The sequence below is a fragment of the Microcaecilia unicolor genome, chromosome 7 (assembly GCF_901765095.1).
Source record: "Microcaecilia unicolor chromosome 7, aMicUni1.1, whole genome shotgun sequence".
In the NCBI taxonomy this organism is placed as follows: domain Eukaryota; kingdom Metazoa; phylum Chordata; class Amphibia; order Gymnophiona; family Siphonopidae; genus Microcaecilia; species Microcaecilia unicolor.
This window is the reverse complement of record NC_044037.1, coordinates 20,810,019-20,832,111: the sequence shown is the minus strand read 5'-3', so window position 1 is coordinate 20,832,111 and position 22,093 is coordinate 20,810,019. Positions and strand designations below refer to the sequence as shown.

Genomic DNA, 22,093 nt, shown 5'->3' with positions numbered 1-22,093 from the left:
CTAGAAATGTTAAGTAGTAGTAGTAGTATGATGCCCTTTCTGAAGCTTCTCTTCTCTTCTTAGCTAATGAATGAAAAACTCAACAATGGAAAAACACCTGAATCATAGCCTAAACCAGATTTTTCCAAAAATAACAATACTATGAGAAGATTTTTAAATAATAATGGGAGCCCTTTGTGTCCACTCTAAAGCAGCTTGATTTAAAATTGCATTACTACAACCGGTGAGGCCAAGTAATGAACCTAGTTGAAAATGCAGCTTGTATGCCTAATTTTATAAAAATATTATTTTGAACACTGTATTGATTGCACAATTTAATTATACACGTTGGGTGTCCCTATGATGGTGTATTATTAGGCATGAAAACTGGATTTTTGTCGGGGTTCATCACTTGGCCTTACCGGTTGTAGTAATGCAATTTTAAATTAAGCTGCTTTAGAGTGGACACAAAGGGCTCCCATTATTATTTAAAAATCTTCTCATGGTATTGTTATTTTTTGGGAAAAATGTGGTTTAGGTTAATGGTATATACAGGCTTCCTTACCACTGATACTTTTTTCTAGACTAAGGGAAAGCATTCACGGGAGGAGGAGGGAGGAGAGAGAAGCAAAGAGCGCCCATCCCATAGCGCCAGAACAGCGCAGAAACGGAGCCCTCTAATGCTCCAACAAAATTATACTCAAATGATATGCATCAAATGATATGCACACCGTGAAACTGAAAGCAAGGGAGGGGAACGTGCCTGGCGCTTATGCACAGAAGTTTTGTGATAAGTGCAGGTCTTGTGTGCATGCGTCAGGCAAACCCAGGAACGAAGCACATGTCACTGCCACTCTTCTGCGCCTTTAAACATAAGTGCCTCAATTTTATTTTCACTGGAAAGGCTTATATTTAAGCACAGGAAGCAGGCACCAATGTGTGTTTTTACTTTCGGGTTTGCTTGGGCTTTCGCATATTTGATTCTCAGTACTGGCACTCAGAGGCTCGCCCAGACTTTCATCTGCTTCCAAAGCAAATCAAAACTGGCAGATTGTAAATTGAAAATCACAAGAAATCCTCTCTTCAACACCTCCACCCCCCCCATGTCAGCTCTGAGCTGATGGTAGTTTCCAGTGATAAGGGAAGGGTTTGTGCACTGTTCTCTGAGAATTGTGAGGGAATAGCAAATGACGTTATTTACATGCGTTTGACTACATTTAAATAATATCTGTGGCCTTCTTTGGCGCACATACTGTTTCCCGCACTCATCCTGTGCGCATTAATGCTGGCAGAAGTCTGGAATTAATTGCCTCTAGTGCCGGCGTTAAGTTCTGAGCATCGTGCATGCTCAATTTCACTAAAAACAAGAATGCGCACGGGAGAGGGTGAAAGCCGGGCAGGCAGTGCGGTGGCAAATATCACTGAAGGAAAGCTTCTGCTGGCAGGATTTGGGGACCCCAGCCAGCCAAACCAACAGACCTTGGGGGGCCCCAAACACAAATTGGGGGTCCCAGGCCCCCAAGTCTACGCCACTGTCTACCATGACCTTGCTTCCCTCCGCATCCCCCAGGCTATTCTTGCCCACAACCATTGAGTTCTCGCTCCTCATCTCCCCTTCCCCATCCCCTTTGTACGAGCCCTCCTTTCCACTTCCTCTTGCATTCTTCCTCCCATCCCCTTGACTTTCTTCTCTCCCTTTTTACTAGGGTTACCATATGTCCGGATTTACCCGGACATGTCCTCTTTTTGAGGGCATGTCCGGGCAACCGGGCTGGTTTTGCCAATCTGCCTGTTTCTCCGGATTTCTGGACAAACGGGCAGGCTGGTGGGTGGATGGCCCACCCGCCAGCCTGCCTGTTTGTCCAGAAATCCAAACAAATGGGCAGATTGCTAGCCTCCCCTCCCCTTACTTACTAGTGCCCTGGTGGTCTAGTGACCTCTTCCGCCTTCGGGGCAGGAAAGAGCCCCCTCTTTCCTGCCCGGAGTGCTGCCCTGCATGTATCCTTCCTGTTGCTGATCCTCGGCGCCGATTCAAAATAGCCACCGAGAGTTGAAGTGACCTCACGAGACTTCAACTCTCGGCGGCCATTTTGAATCGGTGCCAAGATCACCAACAGGAAGGATGCATGCAGGGCAGCACTCTGGGCAGGAAAGAGGGGGCTCTTTCCTGCCCTGTAGAGGTCATTAGACCACCAGGGCAGTAGTAAGGTAATGGGGATGGGGGTGACGGGGAGGGGGGGGGCGACAGGGTATGTGACGGGGGGAGGGGAAATGTGAGAGGGGGCGGAGTGAGGGTGTGCTGAGGGGCGGAGCAAGGGTGTGAAAGGGGGCAGGGTGTGAAAGGGGCGGGTGGGGTGTGTGGTGGGGGCGGGGCATGTGTCCTCCTTTTTGTGGGACAAAATATGGTAACCCTACTTTTTACCCATGCTTGCTTTCATCCTTTCCCTCTCTCCCTTCCCCCTTCTCTCATTCTCTTTCCCTCCTCCTCCCTCCCCAACAGGTGCTATTGCTTGACTTTGTGATGTCATTTAGCAAAAAAAAAAAAGGTGAGAGTTCGGTGACACACACTGAACAAAGTAATTATTGTCAGACTGTTCCTGCCCTTCTATATTCTGCTATCTGGATGAAAGAATATAAAGTAAATTGAATAATCTGATAACTGCTAATATTGCAGAAATGTTTAAATTCTAATCAGACAGCTTTGGAAAGACTTGTGCTTACAGCTCACAGGATTATAGCACTGTGTAGTGTTACTAAGTTGTAAGGGTGTTACTCCTTTCAGCAGCTCTTTGTGTACACACAAAAAATAAATACAACTGAAAACTCGTGTAGGACTAATAGCCAGAATCTTTTCAATTAAAAGTAGCATAGTGAATGATAACAGGAGACCAGATATGGCCCATCCATTCTGCCTAGTTCAGATTCTTACATTCGTATAGATGTGCATTTCAGTTCCTGCATACCCAACACATGTTGTCTCCGTATCTTTTAACTGTTTAGTCTCCCCCTTTTCCACACTCCATATCCAACCCAGCAGGCCTACTTCTATGATGACTGAGTGGAGGAGTGGCCTAGTGGTGGACTTTGGTCCTGAGGAACTGAGTTCAATTCCCACCTCAGGCACAGGCAGCTCCTTGTGACTCTGGGCAAGTCACTTAACCCTCCATTGCCCCATGTAAGCCGCATTGAGCCTGCCATGAGTGGGAAAGCGCAGGGTACAAATGTAACTAAAATAAAATAGATACTATTGGAGATTCTACATGGAATGTTGCTACTATTGGAGATTCTACATGGAATGTTGCTATTCCACTAGCAACATTCCATGTAGAAGGCACAGGCTTCTGTTTCTGTGAGTCTGACGTCCTGCACGTACGTGCAGGACGTCAGACTCACAGAAGCAGAAGCCTGCGCGGCCACATTGGTGATCTGCAAGGGCCGACTTCTACACGGAATGTTGCTAGTGGAATAGCAACATTCCATGTAGAATCTCAAATAGTAGCAACAGTGGAGGAGTGGCCTAGTCATTAGGGTGGTGGACGTTGGTCCTGGGGAACTGAGTTCAATTCCCACTTCAGGCACAGGCAGCTCCTTGTGACTCTGGGCAAGTCACTTAACCCTCCATTGCCCCATGTAAGCCGCATTGAGCCTGCCATGAGTGGGAAAGTGCGGGGTACAAATGTAGCAAAAATAAAATAGATATGATTGGAGATTCTACATGGAATGTTGCTACTATTGGAGATTCTACATGGAATGTTGCTATTCCACTAGCAACATTCCATGTAGAAAGCTGCGCAGGCTTCTGTTTCTGTGAGTCTGACGTCCTGCACAGGCAGCTCCTTGTGACTCTGGGCAAGTCACTTAACCCTCCATTGCCCCATGTAAGCCGCATTGAGCCTGCCATGAGTGGGAAAGCGCAGGGTACAAATGTAACAAAAAAAAAAAATCATCCCTGCTAGTAGTAATTCCAAGCATGGACAATTTTTGGCCTCACCATTTTCTTCCGTTCTTCTTAGCTTCCAGCTTCATTGGAAATGGGCTACAAGGCCATAAAACTTCATTCATTAATACCCAGGGTGCAGGGTTTTTAACACACCTATTCCTCCATCTAGCCTAGTTATTGCAGGAACATCCTTTTGCTGGGGCTACAGACTACTTGCTCTCTCTGGAATCCAGCACATGAGCACCCTGAGTTTGACCATTAGATGGCGCTGTTTTGCAATGGCTGAGACTCCCTTTCCGCTGGAGGTCATGGTCACAGCATCCTAACTCAGGTCTGCTTGAGATTCAGAAACTATATTCAGAAATCAAAATGAGCTTCTTGCCTGGCAGTACACAGTATAATAATCCTAGACTTCAATATGTGTTTCTTAGAATAATTTTGAATTATTAAAATGGTTTTACTGGAGTGTCTGGATGATTTTTTTTCTGATATAATATTTGTAAATAATCAGCCAAATTATTAGGGATGTACTAGTTTGTGGATCATTTTCAGGTATTTTGGCTAATTTTTGGACATTTTTTGGTTCATTTCAGAAATTAATGGGGATAAAATTTAACTAATGTGTATTTCAAAAGCCTGAATGCCTGTGAATCAGTTTTATGCACGTTCATTTTGAGGTTTTATGTGTGCTGAGTTGGTTCAGTGTGCGTTATTTAAGTGAATAAAATTTTCTGAACTAAAAGCACGTTCCTACAGATTTTTGTCCAGTAATAAAGATTACTGTGCAAACATACGAGTGGATTCTCCTTAATGTTTTCCAATTTCACTCAATGCAATTTTCTATTGCAGGTATATTACAGTAGCAGAGGATACACTGAAGCTATTGGGAACTTTAAAAACAGAGTCACAGCTTCACCCATTCAAGGAAATGCTTCAATTACTATCTCCAATGTGAAATCTGAAGACTCGGGACTGTATGCATGTGAAGTTACCAACCCACCAGACTTCGAAGGAAATAATATAGGAAAAGTCCAACTAATAGTCACTGGTATTTATCTTTATCTTATCTCTTTCCATCCAGGTTCAAAACCTAGGTTAGCTATTAGGATTTTTTGATGTTATTAATTGTTTTTGGGTTGTTGTTGTTGTTGTTGTATTTTTTATTTGGTATGATTTAATTATACTTTAACAATGATCTACCGTAAGGTGTTTTGAGTAGTCCATTTTGAAAGGCAGGGTATAAATTCAAAATAAGTATTAGAAAGACCCTCAGCTCATGAAGAAAGTGCCGTCACAAAAAGAACGCAGGGGCGTAGCCAGACACCCAATTTTGGGTGGGCCTGGGCCCAAGATGGGTGGGCCGAAGAACTCCACCTTGTCCCACAAATGATTTGCTCTCTCCCTCTCTCGCCTGCATGCCATATGGTCTCTCAAACATCCCCCCTCCCCCGTATACCTTTTAAATAGCAGATTTTCACTTTCAGCGCGCAGCAACAAATACACACTGCTCATGTTGGCCCCACAGCCTTCCCTTCGATGCAACTTCCTGTTTCCGCATAGGCGGGAATACATCAGAGGCAAGGCTGTGGGGCCGGTGCGAGCAGTATATAACAGCCGCTGGTCTCTGCAGGCAAAGATCTGCTGTTTACAACGTATGCAGGAGGAACAGTTGTTGGGAGTTTTCGGCTGATGGGGCTTGGGGATCTCTGCCAGCCACATCATAGGTGTGCTGCTACTGGGTGGGCCTGAGCCCAAAGTGGGTGGGCCTGGGCCCACCCAGGCCCACCCTTGGCTGCACCACTGCTTCAAAGTACACTGACACAAGGCTGAAATGCTCAGGAGCTAAGACCACGATAAGAGATGGCCAAGCAGGGCAACCATCCAGTCTGTTGAGCCACGGAAGTCACCATGCTGTCCATTTGTCAACTAGGCAAGTCTGAATTGGCTTGTTCTTGGTCACTCTTTTGCCCAATAACTGCCTGGGCAAGACCAGCCTATTAGACCTGTTATTGGTTGCATTCTTCCATAAATACAGAAACATATGGGCAAGAGGTCATAATATGGAGTGGAGGAGTGGCCTAGTGGTTAGGGTGGTGGACTTTGGTCCTGGGGAACTGAGGAACTGAGTTCAATTCCCGGCACAGGCAGCTCCTTGTGACTCTGGGCAAGTCACTTAACCCTCCATTGCCCCATGTAAGCTGCATTGAGCCTGCCATGAGTGGGAAAGCGCATTGTACAAATGTAACAAAAAAAAAAAAATATGTAGTTGGAGGATGGCTCAGAGCAAGGGGTTTCAACCTAATCCTTGGGATACAACCAGTCAGTCAGGTTTTCAGGATATCCACAATGAATATCTCATGATATACAGTGCATGCATTACCTCCATTGTATACAAATCTCTCTCATGCACATTCATTGCGGATATTTTGAAAATCTGACTGGCTGGGTGCGTCCCAAGGACTGGGTTGAGAATCCCTGGTTCAGAGAAAACAAGAGAAAATACTTCTTTATTTAGGGTGCAGAGGATGCTTGGAATTGCCTAGGAAAAGAGGTAATAATAATCAAAAATGTGGCAGAATTTAGGGATATGTGAAGAGGCAGTGGTAAAAGCAGGCGTGAGAATGACAGGTAAATACAACTGTAGGGCTGATCATGGAAACCTACATACTCACAATGTGGAAATAAACAAAGCAGATCAGTAAACAGTCGAAAGTATTCTTTATGGTAGAGTCTCAACCAAATAAAATGCCCCGACACAGGCCGTGTTTCACCTAAAAGGGCTGCGTCAGGGGCTACAAAATAATAAACAAACTACAAATAAATCAAAGCAATGTATAACAACTCAAACATTAAAAAATAATACAACATAAAATGTGAATAGGAGGTGGTAAGAGCAGGTGTGGGAATGAAGGTGAAGAAACAATGCGACAAGGCGACGGCCATGGCCAGAAGGATGCTAGGCTGCGTAGAGAGGGGCACAACCAGCAGAAGAAAGGAGGTGTTGATGCCCCTCTACAAGTCGTTGGTGAGGCCCCACTTGGAGTATTGTGTTCAGTTTTGGAGGCCTTATCTTGCTAAAGATGTAAAAAGACTGGAAGCAGTGCAAACTAAGAAAAGCAACAAAAATGGTATGGGATTTGCGTTGCAAACCGAACGAGGAGAGACTTGCTGACCTGAAGATGTATACCTTGGAGGAAAGGAGAAACAGGGGTGATATGATACAGACGTTCAAATATTTGAAAGGTATTAATCCGCAAACGAACCTTTTCCGGAGATGGGAAGGTGGTAGAACTAGAGGACATGAATTGAGGTTGCAGGGGGGCAGACTCAGGACTAATGTCAGGAAGTATTTTTTCACGGAGATAGTGGTGGATATGTGGAATGCCCTCCTGCGGGAGGTGGTGGAGATGAAAATGGTAATGGAATTCAAACATACGTGGGATTAACACAAAGGAATCCTGTTTAGAAGGAATGGTTCCGTGGAATCTTAGCGGAGATTGGGAGGCAATGCCGGTAATTGGGAGACAAAACGGGGGCTGGGCAGACTTCTACAGTCTACGCCCTGATCGTGACTGAATAGATAGGGATGGACTGGAGTGTAAATTTTAAGGGGCTTCGATGTTAGCTTCAGAACTTCATCATTATTCTGTTATACCACAGCTTGTACTCTCTCTGCAATACCTTGTAACCCCTATTCCTATGTAAGCCGCACTGAACCTGCCTCGAGTGGGAAAGCGCGGGGTACAAATGTAACAAATAAATAAATAAACTTAGTACAAGAACAGTACTGGGCAGCCTTCTACGGTCTGTGCCCTGAGAATGGTAAGGACAAATCAAACTCGGGTATACATATAAAGTATCACACACCATTTAAAATGAGTATATCTTGTTGGGCAGACTGGATGGACCGTACAGGTCTTTATCTGCCATCATTTACTATGTTACTAAATAAAACTGTAGGGCTGATCATGGAAACCTATATACTCAATACTTGAAACAGTAGGTTGCCAAAAATAGAAGAAGACAAAGTGTCATGTCCCCTACCTCAATACAAGCGGCGTTCTTGGGCTGCGTGGGGTTCGGTCGACATGCACACTTGGCTGGCACTGCCTGAGCCATGTGTGTGTAGTTTTATCTGGGTTTGTTCAGAGAGCAGTGGTTGCAGGCTCCTTAATTGCTTTGCTTCCATGCACCTGTTTCTGTTCTCTCTCTCTCTCTCTCTCTCTCTCTCTCTCTCTCTCTCTGCCTGGCTTCCCTTGCTTCTCTCCTATTCGTCTTCCGGTTCCTCCTTCCCCTGCTCTTGTCCTATGGCTGTGCCCCTTCTCCCTGCTGATGTCAGACGCCAGCACTTTATCAGCTGAGCTCTCCCTGGACTCATCTTCTGTCTCATCTTCCGCCAGGGTCGCTTTACTCATACTACCCCTCTCCTCAAGTGGCTTCACTGGCTCCCTATCCGTTTTCGCATCCTGTTCAAACTTCTTCTACTAACCTATAAATGTACTCACTCTGCTGCTCCCCAGTATCTCTCCACACTCGTCCTTCCCTACACCCCTTCCCGTGCACTCTGCTCCATGGATAAATCCTTCTTATCTGTTCCCTTCTCCACTACTGCCAACTCCAGACTTCGCGCCTTCTGTCTCGCTGCACCCTACGCCTGGAATAAACTTCCTGAGCCCCTACGTCTTGCCCCATCCTTGGCCACCTTTAAATCTAGACTGAAAGCCCACCTCTTTAACATTGCTTTTGACTCGTAACCACTTGTAACCACTCGCCTCCACCTACCCTCCTCCTTCCTGTACACATTAATTGATTTGATTTGCTTACTTTATTTTTGTCTATTAGATTGTAAGCTCTTTGAGCAGGGACTGTCTTTCTTCTATGTTTGTGCAGCGCTGCGTATGCCTTGTAGCGCTACAGAAATGCTAAATAGTAGTAGTAGTAGTAGACTCCATGCTTCGGCTTCTACTTTGGTAGGTGTTTCTAACTCTGTAGTCTGCTTCTTATCTACTGGTCCCTCATTGTTGACTTTGCCTGTACCTGGATTACCCTTCTGCCTGCCTACTGACTTTCACCTGTTCCTGGATTACTCTCTTGCCTGCCACCTGCCTACTGACTTGCCTGTACCTGGATTACTCTCTTGCCTGCCGCCTGCCTACTGACTTGCCTGTACCTGGATTACTCTCTTGCCTGCCGCCTGCCTACTGACTTTCGCCTGTACCTGGATTACTCTCTTGCCTGCCTACTGACTTTCACCTGTACCTGGATTACTCTCTTGCCTGCCGCCTGCCTACTATCGCCTGTACCTGGATTACTCTCTCGCCTGCCACCTGCCTACTGACTTTTGCCTGTACCTGGATTACTCTCTTGCCTAGCCGCTTGCCTACTGACTTTCGCCTGTACCTGGATTACTCTCTTGCCTGCCGCCTGCCTACTGACTTTTGCCTGTACCTGGATTACTCTCTTGCCTGCCACCTGCCTACTGACTTTTGCCTGTACCTGGATTATTCTCTTGCCTGCCGCCTGCCTACTGACTTGCCTGTACCTGGATTACTCTCTTGACCTGCTGCCTGCCTGGCCGATACATTCATCACCCCGCTTCCAGCTCTGTCCCGTACATCCTGCAGGCCGCCCGCACCTAGGGGCTCAACCTCTGGGGAACGGCAGTCAGCGCAGATGAAACCTGGGGTTGTCCAGCCGCCAAGCAGAACCTGGTCCGAGCACTGGGCTCAGCAGCACTCTACTTGGTACAAGAACTCACAAGTCTGACACAAAGCCAGTTTGCACACCCTAGTGATATGGCTGAGGCAAGCTCTCAAGAAGAGATGGGGGGCAAAGTTAAGCAGCATGGAATGTCCTGGTGCCTTTTCAGATAGAATTCTGGGGAGGTGGCAAGATTGCTGGCATGGGCTACAGGCTGACCTCAGCTAAAGACAAAAGGAGAAAGAGAGATTTCCTGCAGGTGGCCAAGCTTGTACGGTTCCTTATGAAGAGTGAACCGGTAGAACGGATACATCAACAGAATGTGATGCGATTCAGCTGTGCGCTCTAAGCTAAGTGTCATTTTTTATTTTTTATTATTCTAATTTAATTTTTTGGTTTGGTGGATGTTATGCAGAGTAATTAAAAGTTTTGATGTTCACTAGATCTACCTAACTTTTTTTAGGGAGGTTTTTCTAGACCGCTGATGACTTTTTTTTGACCGATCACACTGTAAGGTAGCCATAAGAAAGTTTGAACTCCGATACTAGCGATCTGGGTCTTGATGAGGCCTTTTCCTCCCTATTTTTGAAATACTTCCTGTATTTCCCATATACTTATCATTATTTGTATTTAGAAGTGTTCTAATTTTCATATGGTATCTGAATCCTTTTTTTTTCTGTTGTCACTCATTAACTAAGCTTGTACAACTGCTAGCTAAGAGATATCTTTAGCTAAAGCAGCATAGGCGGGGCAATTGGATACAACGGGCGGGCTAAATGGTCTTAATCTCCTGACATCTCCTACTTTACAAAGGGATGCTTTTACTAAACAGTTACTGCGTGGCAACCCAAAACTACCGCCGGCCTAACGCGAGAGCCGGCGGTAGTTCCACCCCAGCAGGTGCTATTTCCAGTGCTAGCAGAAATATTGAAAAAATATTTCCTTAGGGAGTTAGTTACCTTGCGGTAATTGGGCAGTGTCGCATGCTGCCCGGTTACTGCCAGTTTAGCGTAGGATTCCTTACCGCCACCTCAATGGGTGGCGCAGGGGCATAGCCAGACTTCGGTGGGAGGGGGGTCCAGAGCCCGAGGTGAGGGGGCACATTTTAGCCCCCCCCCCGCTGCTGCTGCCGCCACCAACTTTGACCCCCCTCCGCCGACGACCCTCTCGACCCCCCTCCCGCCACCAATCCTCCCCCGCCGCCGCCTACCTTTGCTGGCGGGGGACCCCTACCCTCACCAGCCGAGGTCCTCTTCTTCCCACGCAAGGCTTCGTTCTGTTTCTGTGAGTCTGACGTCCTGCATGCTGTACGTGCAGGATGTCAGACTCACAGAAACAGAACGAACCCTTGCAGATCAGCCAGCGAGGTCCTCTTCTTCCGGCGCATGGCTTCGTTCTGTTTCTGTGAGTCTGACATGCAGGACGTCAGAAACAGAACGAAGCCTTCGCGGGAAGAAGAGGACCTCGGCTGGTGGGGATTGGGGTCCCCCACCAGCAAAGGTAGGCGGAGGCGGGGGAGGGTTGGCGGCGGGAGGGGGGTCAAGAGGGTCGTCGGCAGGGGGCTCCAGGGCCAAATCTACGGGGGCCCAGGCCCCCATGGCCCCATGTAGTTACGCCACTGGGGTGGCGGTAAGTGCTCCCCCCCCAAATGGCTGCGCGGCAAGTGCAAACTTACCACATAGCCATTTCATCTTTGGCTATTTTCACCCGCTGCGGTAAAAGGGGCCCTGGCACACAGCAAAAACGGCCACTGCTGCCACTGCAGGGTCCCTTTTACTGCAGCTTAGTAAAAGGGCCCCTAAGTTCGCCAGAGGAGGACAAGCATGATCACCGGAATTTTATGTTTATTAGCCAAAGTTAATTTACCACCTGGCTTTTACAGATAACATAAGTACATAAGTATTGCCATACTGGGAAAGACCAAAGGTCCATCGAGCCCAGCATCCTGTTTCCAACAGTGGCCAATCCAGGTCACAAATACCCAGCAAGATCCCAAAAATGTACAAAACATTTTATACTGCTTATCCCAGAAATAGTGGATTTTCCCCAAGTCCATTTAATAACGGTCTATGGACTTTTCCTTTAGGAAGCCGTCCAAACCTTTTTAAAACTCTGCTAAGCTAACCGCCTTTACCGCATTCTCTGGCAACGTATTCCAGAGTATAATTACACGTTGAGCGAAGAAAAATTTTCTCCGATTCGATTTAAATTTACTACATTGTAGCTTCATCGCACGCCCCCTAGTCCTAGTATTTTTGGAAAGCGTGAACAGACGCTTCACATCACGGCGGTTAACAAAATACAATTACAATTTTAAAAGAAAGGAACACCAATTTTATTGACAGGAAAGACTTAACCACATAGTCTTAAGGCATTCACAACCTTGTGATCTTCGGCAAGTCACTTAACCCTCCATTGCCTCAGGTACAAAATTAGATTGTGAGTCCTCCTGGGACAGAGAAATATCCAGTGTACCTGAATGTAACTCACCTTGAGCGACTACTAAAAAAGGTGTGAGTAAAATGTAAATAAATAAAGATTCTAGAATTCTAAAGATTAACAAGATTCCATGCAGAATTTCAAAGTGTAGCAACATTCCATGTAGAACCCCAAAGAGTAACAAGATTCTTTGGGGTGGAGGAGTGGCCTAGTGGTTAGAGCACTGGTCTTGCAATCCAGAGGTGGCCAGTTCAAATCCCACTGCTGCTCCTTGTGATCTTGGGCAAGTCACTTAACCCTCAACCCTCCATTGCCTCAGGTACAAACTTAGATTGTGAGCCCTCCTGGGACAGAGAAATATCCAGTGTACCTGAATGTAACTCACCTTGAGCTACTACTGAAAAAGGTGTGAGCAAAATCTAAATAAATAAATAGTATTGTCTAACCATTGACAGATTTCTAATAAATCCTAATTTCCCCTTGTCCAATAAAAGGAGACACCTGCCCAGTGGTGTAGGAAGGAGGGGGCGGTCCACCCCGGGTGCACGCTGTGCCGCTGGGGGGGTGTTGGCTCCGGTGCTTCCCTGCTCACTCTGCCCCGGTTACTTCCTGTTCCGAGACAGAGCAGGGAACCAGCGGAGCCGACGTGCACTCGGGGCCGGAGCGCCAGTGGTAAGAATGCACTCCGAGGGGGGGGTGTGCGCGCGCTGAGGGGGGGTGCACTGTGCTGCACCCGGGGGGGGGGGGGGGTGCGCAGCGGCGACCCGCCCTGGGTGTCAGCCGCCCTCGCTACACCACTGCACCTGCACCTGCCTAAAATAATAGCTTTTAAACATAATCTTGAAATTCTTGAGTTGCCCATTGAATGAACAATGAATAACAGGCAGATCTGCAGAAGGTACTTAAACCATGAGAGTAAAGACTTTTTAATTAGTCTGAGAGGTAATGACCGGTACTAGTAACTGCACCCAGCCACTGTCCATGTGTACAGTGGCTCAGTGCCGAGCCATATCTGCATAACTGCACAGGTACATGGTACTTACTGTACGATCTAGATACATAGCTAAGCAGAAACAAACACTGATAACGAAAATGGAAAAGGAAGGTTCTAAACACACATACGCTGCACCTGGGGTAAAAGTGACCAACCTGAAAAATCCTGCATTCCAGCTTTGTGCAGCTGAGGTTTGTTGGTTAGGATTTATTTACCAATTTTTTCAAAGAAATTCACCCAAAGCGGTGTAGAAGAACAATCCAGACATAGGTAATGCCAAGAGGGAGATACGTCTAGCGAAAGCAGAGGTGGAAGAGCAAATGGCTAGAAATGCAAGGAAGGGAGACAAAAGTTTTTTTCAGGTATATTAGTGAAAAAAGGAAGGTCAGAAATGGAATTATGAGACAGAAAGATGCTGTGGATGGCTATGTGGAGAACGATGACAAAAAAAAGCAAACGTGCTATAGTTATCTTTCTTGTAAAAATTGGAATTTCTGGAGAACCAATTAAGGGAAAATAACTTGAGAATGATAAATTTACATACAATATCCTATATATCAGCTACTGAATTCTTGAAGAAATATTTCTCTGATACTTTGCTAATACTTTCTGATAGCCACCTTGTGTTTAACTGACATTTTGGAAAATTCAGAAGTTATAGAGTTATATTATTAGTGACTTTCGTCTTTGATTAGATAGGAACAACGTTTTGAAACTGTATTTCCGATACATGGTTGATAGTTTTTTGGGTTCAAAGATGAATATATTTCCTGACACATCAAGGGAATCGCAGACTGGGAGGTGTGAAGTCTTGGCTTTTCAGCCAGGAATCATTGCCCCAGGTGGGACCTTCCTAGCACGATTCCCTTGTAAGTGTTTTATTTCCTTATTACTTATTTGTTTGAACCTAAGAAATTATAAGAGTTTGTGGAAACAGATGAAGAATCCTCTGCAGCAACTTCCTTCAGTTACCACTGTACCGGCTGCAACCGATTAACCTTCCTCCCTCAGAAAATGTGAAGTGTAGGATTAACCATTTTGAGTTTTTCTTATTTTCTTTAAGATTGTTTTCCTGATCTTGGATCTTCCAATTGTGGACAATTATGTAAATATATATTGTTGAGAGAAAATGTTTTCCTTTTTGTATTATTTTCTGTATTTCCTTCCATTTATGTGGTAAATGTGAATGTAATTAAGTAAAATGATAAATAAAAAAAAAAAAAGCGAACGTGCTATACTTTTCGTCTGTGTTCACTGACGAACATCCTGGGGAAAGACCATGATCGGCTGGTAAAGGTACATATAAGAATGGAGTGGATTTCACAGTTCATAGAAGAAAGTGTTTATGAATAACTTGAAAAACTGAAGGTGGATAAAGCCATGGGACCGGATGGGATCCATCCCAGGATACTGAAGGAGTTTAGAGAGATTTTTGCGGGTCCTCTTAAAGATTTGTTTAATAAATCCCTGGAGATGGGAGAGGTTCCGTGGGATTGGAGAAGAGTGAATGTGGTCCCTCTTCACAAAAGTGGCAACAGAGAAGAAGTGGGAAACTATAGGCCGGTAAGCCTCACTTCGGTTATTGGAAAAGTAATGGAAGAGTTGCTGAAGGAAAGGATAGCGAATTTCCTGAAATCCAATGAGTTACAAGATCCGAGGCAACATGGTTTTACCAAAGGTAAATTGTGCCAAACAAATTTGATTGAATTCTTTGACTGGACGACCAGAGAACTGGATCAAGGACATGCGCTAGATGTAATCTACTTGGATTTCAGCAAAGCCTATGACACGGTTCCTCATAGAAGGCTCTTGAATAAACTTGAAAGGCTGGAGGTAGGACCAAAAGTGGTAAAATGGATTAGAAACTGATTGACGGACAGACACCAGAGGGTGGGGGTCAATGGAATTCACTCAGGGAAAGGAAAGGTGAGTAGCAGAGTACCTCAGGGATTGGTTCTGGGTCTGATTATGTTCAATATATTTATGAGTGACCTTGCTGAAGGATTAAAAGTTAAGGTATGTCTTTTCGCGGATGATACCAAGATTTATAACAGAGTGGACACCCCGGAGGGAGTGGAAAACATGAAAATGGATCTGCAAAAGTTGTATGTCCTAGGAGGTGAGAAACTGAAATGAACAGATAGGGAGAGAGACCTTGGGGTGATGGTGTCCGAGGACCTTAAATCGAAAAAACAGTGTGACAAAGCAGTGGCCGTAGCCAGAAGGATGTTAGGCTGCATCGACAGAGGAGTAACCAGCAGAAGAAAGGCGTTGATGCCCCTGTACAAGACGCTGGTGAGGCCCCACCTGGAGTATTGTGTTCAGTTTGGGAGGCCGTATGTTACTAGGAATGCAAAAAGACTAGAAGCGGTCCAAAGGAAGGCGACAAAAATGATGTGGGGGGCTTGCGCCATAAGACTTTTGAGAAGAGATGGGAAGACCTGAATATGTATAGCCTAGAGGAAAGAAGGGACAGGGGAGATATGATACAGACATTTAAATACTTGAAAGGTATTAATATAGAAACAAATCTCTTCCAGAAAAGGGGAAATGATAAAAGTAGAGGACATGAGCTGAGATTGCGGGGTGGTAGACTTAGGAGTAATGTCAGGAAATTCTTTTTCACGGACAGGGTGGTCGATGCCTGGAATGCCCTCCCGAGGGAAGTGGTAGAGACAAAAACAGTGACGGAATTCAAAAAGGCATGGGATAGCTGTTCAATCCAGTTTGGCGTCTGACGTCCCAGCACGTTGTCCTGCACGTACAACGTGCTGGAACGTCAGACTCCGAACTGGATTGAACAGTCAACTACAGCACGGCCATGGAGGCCGAAGAAGAACTTTAAAGACGTCGGGTCGGCTGGCGGGGGTTGGGGTCCCCCGCCAGCTGAAGAAATATCTTTAAAGGCGGCAAGCGGACCTCGGCTGGCGGGGGGTTGGGGTCCCCCGCCAGCAAAGGTAAAACGGCAGCGGGGAGGGTTGACGGCGGTAGGGGAGTCCAGGGCAAAATCTGCAGGGGCCCAGTCCCCTGTGGCCCCACGCAGATACGCCCCTGGGATGAACACAGAGGAACTCTATTTAGAAAATAGATGGTAGAAAACAAAAAAAATGGCTGCAGGGGGTGGATGTGTGAGTGACACTTGGACGGCTACTCCGGCTGTGAAGAACTAAGGCCGGTGCCAAGCAGACTTTGTAGGTCTGTGTCCGTATATGGCAATCCAGTTTAGGATAAGCTGGAAAGGGCTTCAATGACAACTTCAGTAGCTGGAACCGAGGACAGTGCTGGACAAACTTTTACTGTCTGGGTCCCGCAAATGCAAGATGGATTTGGATAGGCTGGAGTAAGCTTTGACGGCTACTCCAGTGGGTGGAACATAAGGAAAGAGTCGGGTGAACTTCTATGGCCTATGTCCCAGAAATGTCAAAGAAAGGCTCATGATAAAGTACATAATATCACAGTCAATGTTGATTTAATCATGAATTGATAATGAGTGTGACTGTTGGGCAGACTGGATGGACCGTTCAGGTCTTTATCTGCCGTCATTTACTATGTTTCTATATGTAATAGACAATATCAGCACAAACAAATATTGAAATAAGAGTACAAATTTGTTATAGTATGCTACGTATAATGTCAACACAATACACATTAAAACATCTTAATAGATGCATAGGGTATAAGCGGAGGTGGAACATATAGACAGATAAAACAGAGTAACAGGAATTTGAAAGTAAGGGGACTAACTTAAGGACAGCTGCATGTGAAGTTCAAGAGGTGCATGAGTATGATTTCGGGTAAGCACCAGCAAGCCAATCTAATCTAGTCTAGCCAGCGAAATTAAGATTTAGATGTTTCTATGGGCAGAGCAGGAATTATTATTCAGCTGCAAGGACTTAGGGCTCTGTTTACAAAGGCATGCTAGCAGTGTGGAGGGGCATAATCAAATGGGGCCGGCCATCTATAAGGGCGGCCATCTGTAATGACGGCCCCGTAAAGCGGCATACCCGACTGTATTATCGAAACATGATGGCTGGCCATCTTTCGTTTCGATAATACAGTCAGGGCCGGCCAAATCTCAACATTTGGGCCGGCCTTAGAGATGGCCGCCATTGGTTTTCGCCGATAATGGAAACTAATGGCGGCCATCTCAAACCCGGCCAAATCCAAGCCATTTGGTCATGGGAGGAGCCAGCATTTGTAGTGCACTGGTCCCCCTCACATGCCAGGACACCAACCGGGCACCCTAGGGGGCACTGCAGTGGACATCACAAATTGCTCCCAGCTGCATAGCTCCCTTACCTTGGGTGTTGTGCCCCCCAAATCCCCCCCAAAACCCAATACCCACAACTGTACACCACTACCATAGCCCTTAGGGATGAAGGGGGGGGGCACATGTGGGTACAGTGGGTTTTGGGGTTTTTTTGGAGGGCTCCCATTGACCACTACAAGTGCAACAGGTGGGGGGGGGGTGGGCCTGGGTCCGTCTGCCTGAAGTGCACTGCACCCACTAAAAACTTCTCCAGGGACCTGCATACTGCTGTCATGGAGCTGGGTATGACATTTGAGGCTGGCAAAAAAATGGGAGGGGGTTGGTGATCACTGGGGGAGTAAGGGGAGGTGATCTCCGATTCCCTCCGGTGGTCATCTGGTTAGTTCGGGCACCTTTTCGAGGCTTGGTCGTGAACAAAAAGGGACCAAGTAAAGTCGGCCAAATGCTCATCACGGCCGGCCTTCTTTTTTCCATTAGCGGCCGAGGCCGGCCATCTCTTAACCACGCCCCCTTTCCGCCTTCGGTACACTGCCGGCACGCCCCCTTGAACTTTGGCCGGCCCTGTGACGGAAAGCAGTTGAAACCGGCCAAAATCGGCTTTCGATTATAACGATTTGGCTGACTTTAGGAGAAGGCCGGCCATCTCCCGATTTGTGTTGGACGATGGCCGCCCTTCCCCTTTGAAAATAAGCAGGATAGTCACCCATAGGAATATTATGGGCATCTACATGGTTAGCGTGTGATATTTTTTAGTGCAGGCTAGAAACGCTAGCGTATCTTTGTAAACAGGGCCCTTAGAATATTAATTAATCTTCCCATAGCATAGTGTGCTGCCTGTAAGTTCAGTGCAGCGTGCACGTGGGAGGAGGGTAGGTTAGATGAAGAAGGCGCCAAGAACGTGCAGAAGTGACTATAATACTGCCACATCTGTGCAAAAATGTCACTAGTCCTGCCAATGGCTATTCTATAAAATAGTGTCTAGATACGATGGCAGATGGCGATCTGGCTAGACGTGGGTGGTATCTAGGCAGTGTTGTGAATTTAGGGGTCCAGAGCCCCCCGAGAAGGCTGGAGTGACCTTAAATCTGACTCCATCTCTAAATAGCACTAGTACTGGGGTAATCAAGGAGTTGTGAAGTTCTAAAAGGAATTGCCACTAAGAGAGATGTTAGGTCTAAGGAAAAGATACCAGCCTTATGACAAACTGGATTTAGATTACAAGTTATACAATGCAGAGAAAGAGAGCCTGATACAGCAAAAGCATTTATACTTACAGCCTTTCATCATTAAGTGAAGTCCACAAATCATCATTTGGAATGAGGAGTTTATTTGCCAAGGTACAAGTCAAATCAGTGAGTGACAACAGGCACGTACAATCAATCAATTAGTTATAGGAATATAATAATCCAGCTGCAAACAGGTGTTAATTAGTTCCTAATCTTTTTTATAATTTCTTTTACCAATTAGAGGTTTTACAAGGGAAAGCAATTAGGTAATTTGTCAATTCTACTGGACACATTGGTTTCCCTTGGAGAGAGAGAGTGGCAACCCTTTTCTCTCTAACCTAAACCAGGAAATACCCTGATTTTTATAGGTGCCCTCAGGATATGAATAATATGACAATAGATATACCTGATTGGATCTATGCTAATGTCATGGTTGTCACTGATTGGCTCATGCTAATGAGTAGCTTCTATCTTGCTAACATGGTTTTGTCTTTAGCTCGCTTGACCACAAATCTTAAGCAAGACCCTGCATCCAGCTACACCTTTCCTTTCTCACACCATGGCTGACCACAATCCTGCTCACAGGAAAGTCTCATTTCTCAACTTGTTTTTCTAACTTACATTAGAGAAAATTCCACTTTGTAACAGATACGGCTTCCATTTTGTGCTGAAATCCTCCATTTTGTTTCCATATCTATTGACCTAACTTTTCCTAATTTAGCTTATTTAGGCCTCAATCCGGGCTACAAACTAGGCCATACTTTTCCAGTAAGCTCCCAGTTATGTCAGCCATCAGATTTCTGACTCAGCCAAGGTCTGTAATGGCCTGAGCTCTATGACTGGGCCCGCCACCATTCCAGTGGGGGGGGGGGGGGGGGTCTCTGGCTGTACCATAATTATACAGCAGATTCTGGGTGGGGTGCACAGTTACACACATATATTATTGAATAGTATAATTTTTGTGTAATTGTTAGCACCTATGACTGGTGCAAGAGTTCGGGCCTAAATTATACACGTTTTTTCATTGCTATGCTAGATTTCAAAAAAGGAAAAAAGTTCACCTCATTTATTGCATTTCTGTTTAATATTTGGTCATTTTACTATGCTGTTAACAAAATTGTAAGTTTTATGTTAAACTGTAGCAAATAATACAAAAAAAAATGTGGTGAATTCTATGGGGGGAAATATCCTAGTTCTATTCTGCATCCATTGTTGCATTTGGAAGACTTCTGTGGATGCAGAATATTTTTCCATTTAAGATTGTGATGGTGCAGGGTCAAGAGTCAATATTTTTAATATAAGAATTCCAGGATAAATAATTTAAGTTAAATAATTTTTGTTCCAGTTGATATTCAGCTGGTGAGGGTTGTTTTAAATGCTTACTGTCACCTACACCAGCATTCAATATTCAGGCCTGACCAGATAGGAAGAAGCCACCAGACCTTATGTGGGTCCTGGCTAATATTCAGCCAGGCACCCACATAACATGCGAATTCTGGCTGAATATCAGCTGGAACCCGCTTAAGGGTATTTGGCCAGGTCCCGACCTCAACCCTGATTCCAATCTCCACTCTCTCTCTTCCCCCTGGAACAGCATCTGAGCCACCTTCCAATCTCCCCTCCCTCCATTCCATCCTCCCTGGAACAGCATCTGGCCAGGGTTGCCAGGTGGGAAATTTTTTCCCCACCCAAACCAGCCCAAAACCCGCCCAAAGTCAAACCCCGCCCCTGACACCTCCACTCCCGTGTCATCACCCCGCCCAGAACGTCACTAACCCCGCCCAAAACATCACTGATCCCGCCCAAAATGCCACTAGCCCCGCCCCCCACGGCCCGAAAAACCACTTAAAAAACCGCCGAAAGACCCCAAAACAAGCCCAAAAAACCGCAACCCGCCGCAGGCAAAAATTTCCCGTGGTGGGTCGCGGAAAACCGCCCACCTGGCAACACTGCATCTGGCCCACGTCCAAGGATCCTCCTCACCCTCTGTAGGTCCCCTCCGGCCTACCTTCCCAATCCCTGGTAGTCCAGCAGAGAAAAAGCAGGAACGATGCCCACTCACTCTTGCCCATTACAGCTTCCCCTTCAAAATGGCTGCTGCATCCTCTAGTGGCAGCCATTTTGAAGGAGAAGTAGCAATGGGCAAGAGCAAGTGAGCATCGTTCCTGCCTTTTCTCCGCTGGACGAGCCATAATGGAACAAAATCAAAACGTCTTGAACAAAAACTTCTACACCTGTTTTTCTAATGAATAAGACACAAAAAGGTGCCCTAAATGACCAGTTGACCACTGGAAGGATTCAGGGATGACCTCCCCTTAATCCCCCAGTGATCACTAACCCCCTCCCACCTGCTAAAAATGTGAATAAAAATAGTACTCACCAGCCTCTACGACAGCCTCAGATTAGCATGAAGGTCCCTGGAGTAATTTAGTGGTGAGTGCAGTGCACTGTAGACAGGTGGACCCAGGCCTACATCTCCCCTACCTGTTACACTTGTGGTGAAACTCACTGAACCCACATATAGGTGCCCCCTTCATCCATAAGGGCTAGTGTAGTGGTGTACAGTTGGGGGTAATGGGTTTTGGAGGGCTCAGCAGACAAAATAAGGGAGTAATGGTGAGATGTGTACCTGGGAGCATTTATATGAAGTCCACAGCAATGCCCCCTAGGGTGCCCCATTGCTCTCCTGGCATGTCTGGGGGGACCAGTCTACTAAAAACACTGGCCCCTCCTACATCCCAATGGCTTGATTTTGTATATCTTTAACTTGTGTGGGTTTTTTGTTTTTTTTTTTGAAAATGGCCTAAAAAGATAAACACACAAAGCACAAAACCTTGGTTGAAATGGTATTTTCGAAAAAAAAAAAAGGACCTTTTTCTTTTTTTGAAATGGGTATATTTCCAACTCAGATTTGGTATGTTTAGTGCAGAACGTCCAAAGTGTGACTTAGATGCACTATTGAAAATGCCCCTCCACATATCTTTGTAAGTCTGTGTGCTTTGAAAATGAGTACCTTAAGCACTTGGATCCCTGGCTTTAACACAGTTTACAAGAGATGAGATGGTTTCCTTTCTGCTAGTTACATTTCTGGATTTTGGCGTCCATGCAAATGCTTGGATCCATATCGAAGTGGTAAAGAACAGTGACAGTGATCGGATCTTGCCGGCAGACTGAATGTTTCCTTCTTCTTTCAGTTCCACCTTCAACGCCACACTGCAGCATCAGAGGGGCTGTCCAAACTGGTCATTATATCACCCTTGAATGCTATTCCAAGGATGGAATGCCCCCTCCTACTTACCAGTGGAATAAGGTGGTAAATAATGAACTCAAGCCCACACCGCCAGAAATGAGTAAGTAATACCTAAGGTCCTGTAGCATTTGAGAGCCTTATAACCAGTGATGTGTTGGAGGACGCTCTCCCCCTCCCCCAATTATGAGACTGCAGTCGAGCAGGCGAGAACCCCTTAAATAAGGAGGTCAATTCATAGCTACCAGCTCTGTGGGTGCGCTGGCTGCTGAGCACCCCCAATATTGTGTCCAGGTAA

General features: G+C 45.9%; 1 protein-coding gene across 2 annotated transcripts in view; it reads left to right on the top strand.

Annotated features, from left to right (window-relative positions):
- VSIG1 (V-set and immunoglobulin domain containing 1) overlaps positions 1–22,093 on the top strand; it is a 75,978-nt gene that overhangs the window by 39,733 nt on the left and 14,152 nt on the right. For both annotated transcript variants that reach the window (XM_030210668.1, XM_030210667.1), the window contains 2 exons: positions 4,769–4,967; positions 21,743–21,898. In XM_030210668.1, the coding sequence (XP_030066528.1) occupies positions 4,769–4,967; positions 21,743–21,898 (355 nt within the window). The remainder of the gene's footprint in view (positions 1–4,768; positions 4,968–21,742; positions 21,899–22,093) is intronic.